Source organism: Numenius arquata, chromosome 21, assembly GCF_964106895.1.
Source record: "Numenius arquata chromosome 21, bNumArq3.hap1.1, whole genome shotgun sequence".
Taxonomy (NCBI): Eukaryota; Metazoa; Chordata; class Aves; order Charadriiformes; family Scolopacidae; genus Numenius; species Numenius arquata.
In genome coordinates, this window is record NC_133596.1 from 7865467 (window position 1) to 7878542 (window position 13076).

Consider the following 13076-nt stretch of genomic DNA (forward strand, 5'->3'; position numbering starts at 1 on the left):
CACAACAAAAATGTAACCATCCCCGAGAGGTGATCAGTCCCCAGTACATCCCAGTAGCCTGTCACCAGCAAAGCCACAACCTTTGCACCTCATAAACCAGTTACAGTAATCTTGTCTCTGGAGCTACTGGGCTTGTGCGCTGCACAAAGGGGTGCAATATAAGACCTAATCCTGAATCTTAGTCCTCACAAAGCTGGTGGATGAGCTTTGCTGAAACTGGGCCTGCTGTGCAAGCGAGGATACTCATGTACACGCAGGGAGACCAGCTGGTACGTCAGCCTTAGCACTGCTCAAGAGAGAGCCCAACCCAACATCAAGCAGAGATCCAAGGATGTGATGTTGCGGGTACAGATTTCTGATCTATCGCTTAAGAGGCAGCTTTCCAAAAGCGAGAACATTTTCAGTTGTGCTGGTAAACAGGACTTCTTGGAACAACCTTTCCAAACCAACCTGCTGCTTAGCCAAAGCTCAAATATTTACGGCTGAACTAGATAAGCTGCAGCAACTCATGTGGGGCAACACAGAGGAACCAGTCAAGCAATCAGGAGTGAAGTGAAACTACAGCAGAACCACATTAACCCTTTTCCTTCCTGTGAAATACTTGAGCACTGAACAGATTCCAATACCTTATTGCTGAGAATCTCTTTGCTTTGGCTTTATCCAGAAATTTTTTGTATTTTGCAATCTTCTCCTCCAAAGCCTGAAGAACTGCCTTAGAGCTCTCCCTGGCACCTGGCACAGCCAACAGCGATTCCTCCTCCACTGGATCTTGCTGCTGCTCATTTTCTTCTTTATCCTCTTCCTGCTCCTCCTCTCCAGAGGATTCACTGTCTGTTTCCTCAAAGCCTGGCACATCTACAGGAACCAGGTCTTCTTCCGAGAACTGAGGTGCCACATTAATCCTCCCAAAGTTCTGCCGAACGTGTGACATGAGCTGCTTAATTTCACTGTTGGTATTATTCTTCTCTTCTGCTGGCTCCACACTTGATGCCACCGACTCAGAGGTTTTCTCCTCATTATTATCTTGGCTTGATGTCACAGCTACTTCCAATGCAGGAGGCTACAAGAAAGAGCATAACGGATATATTATCCACTAAGTCTGTCCCACCATCTCTGAGAGCAGTTTCCATTTTATCTCTTCGAAAAAAGCCTCAGATGAGAGGCTAACAATGTGATAGCTACAACATTTCTGGTAGTCAGATGATGGTAAAACGGCTCAGAGATCTCTGTAGAGAGCACTGCTTCCTGGTCCTCACCAAATCCAAGTGTCACCTGAATCACCAGTGTCACACACCCTGCCCAAGTTACCCGGCACTCTGAGAAAAACACCAGTGAATGCCATTTGGAAAACCAAACAATATGCGAGAAGAAAAGGCACGAGCATCACATTCTCACCTGGGGACCTGTTTCTGCATTCGGTGGCTTCACAAAGAAGGGAATCCTGCCCCTCTGCCAGTCATTGAGAACCATCTTGCTCACGGTTTGCAAGTCGGGCTCGCCACCCTGAAAGAACCCAATAACAACTTATGGCCACATTTGCAGCGCAAACCACCTTTCTATTACCTGTAAGCAACAGAAACATCCCTATTTCCCATGTTCAGTAACAGGCCACATGCTCTTTCAGCCTGCAAAGGCAGAAAGTTGTCACACCTTTAGCAGTTTTCCAGTCCTAGCAGCAAGTTTCTCAAGGAACTCTTCTGTATCCTTCCAGGAATCAATTTTGTATGTCTTTCTGATGTACTCTGGTTTGGCTCTTTCCAGCACGGCGCTAATATGATCTTCAGGGCTCTTTATCTTCTCAACTTGAACCTGAAAAGGAATGGTAGAGTATCAACCCTTTGGAAAGTATGCATTCATTCCTTTGAACCCATCATGTGGACAACAGCAAAGGTTTTCCAGCACTCAGAGCAGATACGTACCACCCCCTTCAGCACAATGTCTGTTTCCGAGTCTCCAGAGGGATAAACGACACCTGGGCAGTCGATGAGAAAAATCCGCCGCATCAGGGTAATGTATTGCCAGACCTGAAAGAGACCAGCAGTTCCCAGATTACCTCCTTCCTCTCTTCTGCTTTTCAAATGCCCAGTTCTAACCCACAGGAGTCATCTCGGGAACTTGCTATTAACCCACAGAGACACAACAGAACTTGGAACTTTCTCTTCTTGTTCACTGTCACATTGCTGAAGAACAGTTAGAGAACCAGCACTGACAGAGCCTGACAGCACAAACACCCCCCGCGGGGATTCAGGAGCACACAGACACCGCGTCAGGGCAGCTGAGCACATATCACAGCCCTACAGCGAGGGCAGAGCAGGAACTCAGGAATGCGTCCAGTAGCTGTAACTGTCAATCAGCCACTACTCAGACTGGGGGTCACACAGCCTGTGCAGCTCAAGTACTAGGCTTGAAAAATGTCATTGAACTACTTTTACATTAATTCTGCCTTTGATGATGCACTTAAATTATTAATTATTGTCTTTAATGCAGGGATCTCCTCCTACCTTTGTTTCACCTGCAATAGGGGCCACATTGCAGACCTTCTTCGACCGCAATGTATTGATGACCGAGCTCTTGCCAACATTGGGATAACCGATGAAACCCACGCTGATCTGCTTCTTGTCAGAGTGTAACTGGTAAGAAATAACACATCTTTTTAGCACCTCATAGAGAAATTACTACTATAGTCATGAACATCTCTGCAGCTACTGCTCTCACGGTGTTGGGAAGCAAAGGGGACTCCAAAGAACCAGGTCAAAAATGAGATCAGCTCTTTTCAATCAGGAGAGATCTACAGGGGCACAGCCAACTTGCCAAGAACTCCAAGCACTAAAGAAAGTACTTGCTGCTTCAAAAGGAAGATGTGAACCCCTTGCACTCCCGGTTGCTCTTCCTCTTCTACACATTCAAGTGAGACCTGGGAGTGTCAATGGGATACTCTGTCTACAAGAAACCAAGGCCAGAGACTGACTCAAACCAGCTCTTTCTGGATCTCCTCCGTTTGACAAACACTCTGAACATATTTGAAAGAATATTTTCCATTTTCTCTTCAGAGAAGGGAGCTTTATTGATGGAGTTGTTTGCTGACAGAAAGTCCATGGGGAAGCATACCGAACCCCAACGCTACCAAAACAACCTCCCCGCTAAAACCCAGCACCCCCCAAACAACACCACCGATCCCCGAATTGTTCTGTACCTTTCCAAACTGCCGTAAGAGCTGTATGAAAGCCCCTTTGCCAAACGGGTTTGTGAGGCTGGCGTGAAAAGCAAGTGTTGGATACTCCTGGGAAAGGACAGCCACCCAGCGCTTCTGAAGAGGAAACCAGGACAGGGTAAGGGACCGGGTGCCGCGGAGGTGGTGAAACCCTCTGGTTATGAGCAGAAGCACATGGCATCTCCACTTGGATCACAAACACAACCGCCTATCAAAACTGCTACGTAGGAACCTTTGAAGCATTTCACCAACCTAACAGCTAAAAGGACCGAGTATTGTTTTTATAAAAGACAAACAATTTCCCAAAAACGCCTTCACTGCTAGCTAAAACTAATTAGTTTAACAATATAAAGCAAACCAGCTGCAGTGGATATGGATCTTAAGCGGCCTAACATTTAGCATCCTCTGGAGACATCAGCTGAACTGTTAAATCCAGACAGAGGAAGTAGAGAATTTGTGGCTGGTAAGTGTTGCTCAACTCAGCCCAACTTGGACAGATTTACATTGTAATTGTTACTTTTATAAGCAGGCAAGCAGAGAGCTCCCACTGCCCCAGTTCCATTGTGCCCTTTGAGACCAGCAGGAAGACTGGCAACAGAATTAAGGCAGAGGCTACAAAAGGAACAAAGAAGCTCCAAGGAGTAACAGGCAGGACTGTGCTTACGGTAGCCCAGGTAGGAACAAGATCACATTTGTTCAGGACAAAAATGAGATGTTTCCAGTGTTTCTCCTTTTTAAGATAGGATTCCACGTGAGGGGAGCGAGTGCCCATGGGATCCCTGGCATCAAGAACCTGAACGACAACATCTGATGAGTCTATCACCTGAAAAAAAAAAAAAAAAATCACAGAGGAAGGAAAGGATTTTACAGAAAGCAAGACATCTATAGCTCCAGAATGAAAACCAGGAATTTTCTAGACTACACCATTAATTTAAAAAACCTCATATCCTTCACAAACAACTGTTACTTCCCCATAGCCTAGTGAAGCTCAGACTGACATCCAGTGATCCTCGCTCCCCTCACATTCCAGCTGGACACACGAACAGCTTCTACCTGTTCTCATGCACCGGGAAGATGCTGCAGCGCTCGGGAAAGAAAACCCTGCACCCAAAGGGGAAAATTAATTGCTTCAGTAGACAAAAACAGTGTCCGCCATCCACTCTGCAGCTATTCAATTCTGCCACTTCATAAAGGAATAGGATATAAAGTATGTTTTCTGGATCAATATGAAACACACAACCGAGCAGGAACCTGCTGTTAGTCCACTAAGCATCTACAGCAGGGAGCTGTCATTTTATGACTTGCTTCAAGCCAAGTGAATTTGTTTCACAGCTACTTCCTGCATTTTTGGCAGTGTCTTACAGAAATCTGTTTTGCTTTATCATTCCCAGCGCTTTTAGATCTAAATGAAAAGGTTTTAAGCTACATTCAGAAATTCAGAGCAAAAAGTCAGGCAATTTCACACCTACCAGTCACTGAGTTTCTTCTGCATGAAGAAAGTCACTGTCTTAATGTTTCTAAGAAACTTCACAGCAAATTCAATTGCATCAAAGCTTCCCTAACACAGCAATAAACGGTTTTCAGAGCTTTCCTGATTACTGCTGTATGGGATTTCCAAGGCTGTGCTGAAGCACCCAACTTTGTGAAGACTGAAAGACAGACATGAGTCTGCTGCAAATCATAAACGCTGCTTACCTTGTAGAGCTCCCCCCAGATTCTTTTGGACTGTCCTTTCCTATATATTTCCTCTTGTGCTTCATCCCTGGAAGGGGATTACCAGAGACATCAGCAACCACAGTGACAGGGTTAGAGTTGTCTTCTCTCAAGCCAGTTACAGTCAAAAGGGCAGATGAGGCCCAAGTACCAGGCAGCTGAGATGTAGCCCCCTCCCTGCCCTCACCTTCACCCCAACCATTTGCAGAAAGACCCTACAAACCCGCATTCCTCCAAAGACTCCTCTGCCCACTGGCCAGTTCCCTGCTAACCCAAAACATAAGTTTGGAGATATTCAGACATGCAACAGAAAATGAATTATGAAGAGAGTCAGAAGGGTCCCACGGAAGCAACAGTTTGGTTAAATACGTAGGATTAAAAAAATTCCCAAATTCAGCTAATGTCACTTTCCTTACTCCTCATGCAGTAGCAGCATTGATGGAGGTAGTGGATACCTCTTTAAAAATCAAGCTGGCTTTTCAGAAATGTGAACAATGAGTGATTTCTCCTCTCTGTTTACCTTACACCAGTGTCTTCTGTCACCAGGTCTCGGTCCTTGCCCTGATCATAAGCTCCTGAGGAGGCTTCGGCATTCTCCACCAGAGACTGCACATCACTTGCACAAAGATTTGGTCTCTTCCTTTGTGCTTTGGGGCCAAACGTCGTTTCAAACGTTTCTGTGTCAAGAATGTGAACTCTGGAGGTCTAAGGAAAAACAGGCTGGTAAAAACCCCACAAACGCTGTTCTTCCCATCTCTCATGACACGCAGAGTACAAGATCTTAGTTCAATGCAACTCTGCAACCTGTGACAGAAGTTACGGGCACTTTCCTAATAATGTTTGAGTTTTCCAGCTTAATCTTTGAGAAACATAAGGGTGGGTATTTAATAAGCAACAAAACACAGTGCACTTGCCAAAGAACTATGCTTCAGTTCTTTCACTAGAAATGATGTCAAATGTAATTAAAGCTACAATGATGAAAATTCAGCTGCTATCTTTGATCATTTCTTATTCTTCTAACAAGTGTACAAATCTCGCCAAATTCACAGAGTTTTGTCAGGCACAATTACAATCAAAATTGTAGATTTTAATGCCTGTATTGAATGCCAACTTTTCTTGGAACAGTATTCAATTCATTGCTGAAAAGTAATTTGTTTTTATAATGCATGTTTTAGTTTCTTGGGACTTCTTCCTTAATTTAGGTAACATTTTTATGACACAAACCTGGAAAGTTTCCATATGAAAGAACGGCTAGCTAGAGTCTAAAAGAATAGTTCAGCTGTCAGGAAAGAAACCTGATAATAACTAAAACTTGCTGTATTAGAAATGAAGGCTGCAGGCACAAGAATTTCTGATTCAATATAAAAAGCAGATATTTGAGTTCAAATTCATCACATGAAGAATGTCTGCAGTGAGAAGCCTCCCCCAAAAAAGGTGCCTGTATCACAGGAGCTGTTAGAAGCATGAGAAGAAAAGGTGGCAAACTGCTGCGGTCACCCAAAGCTCACACTCTGACCTAGGATCTTTCAGGGTAAGTTTCCTATCGGAAAATGAGAATTTCTAATAAATAACAGATCTTCTCACAAACTACAGGGAAGTAATACACTGCTTGTTTGCCTTCACGCTCGATGTCCATAGTGGTAGGCTCTCAAAAACATCCTTCCCCCAGTCACCTGCTCCAAGAGCCGCTCACAATGCTTCTAGAACCCACCATCTCCCCAGGCTGAAGAGAGACAGTACCATCGCCCACAGATAAATAACGCTCGTGGCACCTCCATGTGCATAACCCAGCCCTCCCCCGTGCCGATGAACGATACTCACGTGGGGTTTAATACGATCGTAGAAAAGGGACATCGGCAACTTTCTTTGCTTCATGACCACTCTGTAAGGATCCTTCATGACAGTTTCCATCTCTTCTTGAAATTTCTGTAGGGATGATTGCTTGATCACACGAGTATTTCCTGCATATAAAAACAAATATTGCACAGAACCAATCCTCATCTCAACTCCCTCACAGACCCCAGGTACGCTGTGTTTTCAGTATCTGCCCCACACAGCGCTGGGACCACAATTTGAAAATAAACACCCTCCAAACGCACAAAGTCCAATAGTTTTTAAGCTTGCCGAGACCGAGAGTTGAAAAAAACACTCACCAAACCATTTAATATTTGGTTCCACTCTTGCGACTGTGCCTGGGGCCACTGTTGACTGATACTGCAGAGGCTTAATCACTTTGCCATGTTTGTTTCTAAGTGAAAAATGAGAACACACGTAAATAGGCGAGGGCAGCGCTCCCCCCTCTAGTGCTGTTGCTCACTAGCCCAGAAGTACATCCACAAAACCCAGGAAGACCCTTAATCTAGAACTGGTGCCCCTGCGACTGTTACCAGAGACGGTGCTGTCTGTAAAGGCTCGTTAACGCAAACACTGGAAGAAAAGAGGAGACATCAGCCATGCACCCCACTAACTCTCACTCCAGCTTGAGCAGACTCTTGATGGAGGCAGCTTATGTCAGAGCAGGAGTGGCTCCCTGGGCTGCACAAAGCAGCACTGCTTCCCAGGAAACACCACTTTCTCCTCTCATGGGCTCACGTGGAAATTTTTAATCAGCTTTCCCCATCAGCTGGTGCAGAACGCTTGTGGTAAAATAATTTCCAAGTTCAGACCTAGCTGAAATTTAGTGATTTTTAAAAATACATATTCCCCAGCCTGCTCTCAAAACAAAGTGAATTCTGGCAAAACAAAACAAAACTGCTAATCTGAACCAGGACTCTCAGAAACCCCCACGGCATCTACAGCGTGGCAGGGACACACGTTTGCAAGGTGGGAGCTGCTCTGCAGCCAGCAACGCCCCCGAGGAGCGAAAGGGTCCCTCAGTGAAGGGGCCATGCGACCATCAGGCTCTTAGGACATCTTGAGGTGAGCTTTTGAGCTACGCTGTTGTGGGGAATGAAGGAATTCTGGGCATCTGGGGATTCATGACGTTCCAGTGGCATCACCTCAGTCCTTCTGCATCGCGTGTTTTCCAGGACAGTGACAGACGTTGCTGCTGCCTGTGCCCAGCATCAGCTCTGCGCCGATAACGGGCATTCTACCAGCAGAGCAAGGTTCCACCTGCCCTCACCGGGTGAAAGCTGCTGCTCCGCACAGGCAGCAGCCCCGCTGTATCCCGCGGGACGCGGCCCGACACCGTGACTGACCCCGCAGGCACCGGCACCCGCTCACCGCCGCGCCCGGGGGAGCCCAGCCCCGTTCCCCGGCCTGGCCCGAGGCAACTCCCCCGGCGCCTCCGCGGGGGCGGGCGCACCGAGCCGCCTGAGCCCCAGCGCACCGGGAACGGCAGCGCGGCCGGGCCGGGACCCCACGCTCACCTACGCTCCTTCTGCCGGTACATGTTGAGGCGGCGGATGGTGGCTCGGTCCCGCATGTTGTTTCCTCCCGCGCCCCCCACGCGATCTGCGGAGACAAGACAGCGTCAGGCCAGGCCCGGTACAGTACAGCCCGGTACGGCCCGGCCCACGGCCCCCCCCACACACCGGGGTTGGTGCTGGCGCGGGAGGGGTTGATGGTGCTGCGGCCCTTGTAGCGTGGCTTCACCATGGTGCTGAGCGGAGGCCCCTGCGCGGGGCCGGGCAGCGATCACGGCCGAACCGGATAGAACCGAGCGGCCGCTCCGCCGCACGCGCCGCACCAGGCAGGAAGCAGCGGCTCAAGCAATTCCGGCGCGAGCGTCAGCGGCATGACGCACTTCCGCTGAGTCAATCTGCCCGCTGCGCAGGCGCGTCGGGTTGCCCTGACAACCACGTCTGCCCCCCCGCCCCCCGGTCGCCATGGCAACGCGTGGGGCTGGCCCGGCCCCGTTCCCCCCGATCCCCCCGGTTGCCCGCCCCGTCCCGCCGTGCCCGCGGGGTTCCCCGGGGCCTCCCCAGCCCGGGTGCCCCCCGTCCGCCATGACCCGCCGCGGGGCCCGGCGGGGCGGACTGTGCCGCAGGGCGCTCCCGGCCCCGCCGCCCTCCCGGGGCTCTCGGCCGGAGCACGGGCCGCGGGGCGGGCGAGGGGCGGCGGCCACGGGGCCCCCCTCCGGCCCCGGCAGCGCGGGGAGCACAGGCCGCTTCATAGGGGGAGAGGGCCGGAATAAGGAGGGCGCTGGCACAGGAGCCCTCATTGTTTGTGAAACGCTGTTTGTTCACGGAGACATAATGAGAATCATTTGGGAGTTCGGCGGCTGCGCGTTTCCATGCGTAGATGAATGCTTGTGCTCAGCGAACTGGTTTGCTGGAGCGGGGGTGCTGGTGGAGCACTGGGGTGGGGCGGCGGGGTGGTTATGGGCACACAGGGCTGGGCCTTCTGGGTTACTGGCAATGGCTTTTTAAAATTAGAAATAATAACACTGGCGTTTTTGTGTGCATGTAAAGAATTGCACGGACAGTGGAGAAACTAAATCAAATTTAGGCAAATTATATGTCTTAAACTAAGCCGACATTATGTTACTGCCAGATTTTAATAGATGTTGGAAAGATCCTCACCTTGGGGGAATGAACAAAACTCCACTGAAGTGGTGTTAATTTATAGCAGAGATTGGGCTGGGGCCAAACTGCTCAGCACCTTGGGAATCTCTCCCCAAACGACGGTCTGGCCCATCGCTTCCGAGCACTCATTAGCAGCAGAGCGTTCACAGCTAGTTCCGTTTCCTTCTAGTTCTCCTCGTGCACTTCTAAATCCAGAACAATAACAGAGCTTCTGAGATTTTGTTCCTTTAATGATTTTCAGCATTTTGCTTTTAGGTAGTGCATGGTCCCTGTTGTACAACAAAGCCCTAATGACTCCAGACTCGTGAGATGTTTTGTAAGATGGCGGTCTTCAGTCTTCAGTCTGTTTTGGTTAAGCCTGTGATTTCTGTTTTTTCTCTTAATAGAATTATCTATGCCTTGGGCATTTAAAAAATACACATTGATGTGGGCATGAAAAATTAATTCCAAATTGCAGATAATTGTTTAAGCTATCAGACTTGAGGCTCATGGAGAAGAGTTTTCCCAGGACAAGTGTGTTTTCTATTAGAGTTGATATCAATCTGTCAGAAGATCCTTTTGATTTTCAAATTTTTAGACTAAATAGTTGAGTAATCCTCGCTCTGTTCTCCCCCACTCTTTCTTCCCTTTCCTTAAGAAAACACTCTTTTTATTGTTAGCAAGATATCTTGGAGTGCATCCAGAAAATTGCTGTCTCTTTCTGTGAAAGAATAGAAATAGCTGGCTTTAGACCTGAGGTTATGTCGTGGAGGACTTTTATTGGTGACGTGTCTGGGCGAATGCTGGATTCCCACCTCGAGCCCTTTCCTAGGGAGGTCTCGGTACCGCTCCCCCGGCCTTGCTCCCGGGCAGCCCCCTGGTCTGGGGCTACAGTCCCATGTTTTCTGTGGTAAGAAGAGGTTACACTGAAAACATACGGGAATTGCATCCAAACGGGAATAAATTCATCCTTTCAGCTGCGCCCTCCTCCCTCTCATGTCTTTCCTGACGGGCGTTGCTGGGGCTGGTGTTTCACGTGCAGTGTCTCTGCAGCCGGGGTTCTTTGCATGTGTGTCTGATAACACACCACTCACGTATTTTACTCCACTAAACTAATTTTATGTTAGTGTGTGACTCACAAGCTTCTCATTTGCTGGTGATACAGCCTCCTGTTGCAATTTTCCATTTTTTTTTCTTTTTCTCTTTAAATTGCCTGCAGTGGGACGTTGTCGCCCCGTGCAGCGGGAGGGAGAGGGGGGCTGTGACAGAGGCCGGGGCTGTGGGAACCGCCAAACGGCTGCATTGACAGGACCAGCCTGGCCACTGCTGGAGTAAAATCATTGCCAGTTTTATGCGGCCTCTTCCTTGTCAAAATCCCAGTGACTGTGGTTGTGCGATGCCATCGGAATGACTCATTCCCATAATTACATATGTTCTGAGGGGTTATTCCCATTGTATTATTAAAAACTAGTGATGGTTGATTTTTGGCAGGGACTGGCTTCCTTGTACGATCTACAGATTTTGTCAATTAAATGAAGGAAGAATAGATTTCCAAGACTTCAGAACAAGACCGGACTTGCACTCGGGGCACGATTTCGGTGCGGTGTCGAGCTACTTTGTTTTGTTCAACTGGATAAAGGCAACCTGAGCCCCCTGGCTCTCCCTGCTGCAGGGATTCCCTGCAGAGCACACAGACAGGAGTGGGCTTCGTGTCTGGCCTTCAAACCATCCCCAGCGCGGCCAGAAGACGCCGTGGATGGTTTATGGCCACAGCCGTTTTCCCAGCACAGGCCAGGGCTATCGCTCAGCAGAGCGGGAGGCTCGAGGCCTTTCAGCTGGTGCTGTAGATAACAACCTACTCTCTACCCCCTTGCCACTTCTTTTTCTGCCAAGATCCTGCTGCTCTTCAAAAATCACAGAGATTCTGACCATTTAAACTGTGCTTTGGCATTCAGTTGGGTATAAAATATTCTCATGTATATAAATGCCATTGATGTGATTTATTCATGCTGACTTTAATTTTAATAAAGTTCTTTTTTAAAATGTTATGCCAGTATCTTTCTCTGTGAAGACTATTGACTTAGTGAAGTCTGTAAATATCTATAAAGTATTCCTCAGACAGTGTCATCCAAGTGAGAGTATCAGGGATAACCCCTTACACAATCCCACACGATTTCCTTAAATCAAAGCTAAGATTTCTTCTGAGTGAGAAATCCTTTTAACGTAAACATGAACTAAAAAGTATATCCACGGCCTCCGTCTCCCTGGGGGGAGAAAGCCAGGGAGTTGTCGTTTGAAGAGCGTGTGTGCACACATTTAACTTGACCGCAGCTGATGAAAAATACAGATTTATATTACACAGAGAGGATCAGAATATAACACAACCAACCTGCGTTTGGTGAAATTTGTCTGCTTTACCTCCTAAATCTTGGCAAATGAGGTAGAAATGAAACAGTTCCAAAGGCAGGACCGTGAGCTGAGCATATATTCCTCCTTACCCTCTGTTCCCATTCTGTGGGATGAATTACACAAAAGCCGAGTAAATCGCCCACAAACCTCAGGTGTTGGGTCAAAGTCCGGGGAATAAACACTCGTCTGATCAGCAATGACAACGATGACATTCTCTGCGCCACGGAGTTTCTGCCAAAGGGCCTGTCCCTCTGTCTGTACATCCAGCACCTGCTTCTCCCTCAGCACCTGGATGATGCCCCAGCGCAGCCCGAGGCCACGCATGGGACGGTCCTGTGTCACCCCCCGCGGTGCCTCCGGCTCCTGGAGGGGGACGAGGCTTCAGGGGGAGAGAGGCTCCCGCTTTTTGACATTTCCAGGCAGTTGGGGTTTGACTCCAGTTTCGGTGAATAAAGCAAACAAAGCTTGTTCAGCAAACCCATTTATTTATTGATTTGGTTAAAGAAGCGTATTTTACAGTGATGCCACGGAGAGAACACCACAACAGGTTTCATTTTGTGGGCGGAAAGAGAGCGTTCACGTGTGTGTGAGTTGGGGTGACATCTCCCTGCCTGAGGAAGTCTCTGGCGTGGATGTGGAGCTCAGCGCACAAATCATGTTGGACAAAGGCAAAATGTTTCTAAATTCATAAATGACCAGCTCTCTGGGAGTGGGAATAAGCAGAATTCTAGAGCTGATTGAAAAAAGGAAAAGAAATTTGATTTGTTTTTTATATTTTCCTCTTAATCTTTCTAAAACAATTTAATTTTAACATCACCCATACTGAAAAATCTTGGATTTTCTTAATATGCTTTTTAAACTTTCCTTTGTCTTTCTCCCCTTTTCTTCCCATTTCCCTGTGAAAAAGGAAGAAAGAAGGGAAAAGGCTATGAGAGAAAGAAGTTTGTCATTTTTTTCTAAAAAACTCTAGAAAGTTCTATAAAACAGGTGGTGTTGATTTATTATGTGCAGTTGAGACATGAAACCCTTGTGCTCATATTGCCATGAGTTACCGCGGGGAACCCGGTCACCGGAGCCCCCGTGTGAGACCTCGCTCACACGCTCTCGCCTCTCTCTAACCCTTGTTGAGAACGGGAGGGAGATTCTGCAGCCGCGGGGAGGGGGTCGGGTAGGAATTCGCAAGCTGAGGTTGGTGAAAGGGTTACTGATTATTGCTGCTAAAAAGCGGAAGGGGA

The 13076-nt window shown here is 48.0% G+C and overlaps 1 protein-coding gene across 1 annotated transcript in view; it reads right to left on the bottom strand.

The window, feature by feature from the left end:
- GNL2 (G protein nucleolar 2) overlaps positions 1 to 8650 on the bottom strand; it is a 9416-nt gene extending 766 nt beyond the window's left edge. Inside the window, exons 1-13 of the mRNA XM_074162240.1 lie at positions 8461 to 8650; positions 8296 to 8380; positions 7078 to 7172; positions 6746 to 6885; positions 5445 to 5629; positions 4907 to 4973; positions 3876 to 4034; positions 3194 to 3307; positions 2502 to 2630; positions 1920 to 2024; positions 1651 to 1809; positions 1396 to 1503; positions 627 to 1060 (exon numbers count right to left, since the gene is read on the bottom strand). Of these exons, the coding sequence (XP_074018341.1) occupies positions 627 to 1060; positions 1396 to 1503; positions 1651 to 1809; positions 1920 to 2024; positions 2502 to 2630; positions 3194 to 3307; positions 3876 to 4034; positions 4907 to 4973; positions 5445 to 5629; positions 6746 to 6885; positions 7078 to 7172; positions 8296 to 8380; positions 8461 to 8524 (1844 nt within the window). The 5' untranslated portion in view covers positions 8525 to 8650. The remainder of the gene's footprint in view (positions 1 to 626; positions 1061 to 1395; positions 1504 to 1650; positions 1810 to 1919; positions 2025 to 2501; positions 2631 to 3193; positions 3308 to 3875; positions 4035 to 4906; positions 4974 to 5444; positions 5630 to 6745; positions 6886 to 7077; positions 7173 to 8295; positions 8381 to 8460) is intronic.
- Between the last annotated feature and the right edge of the window lie 4426 nt (positions 8651 to 13076).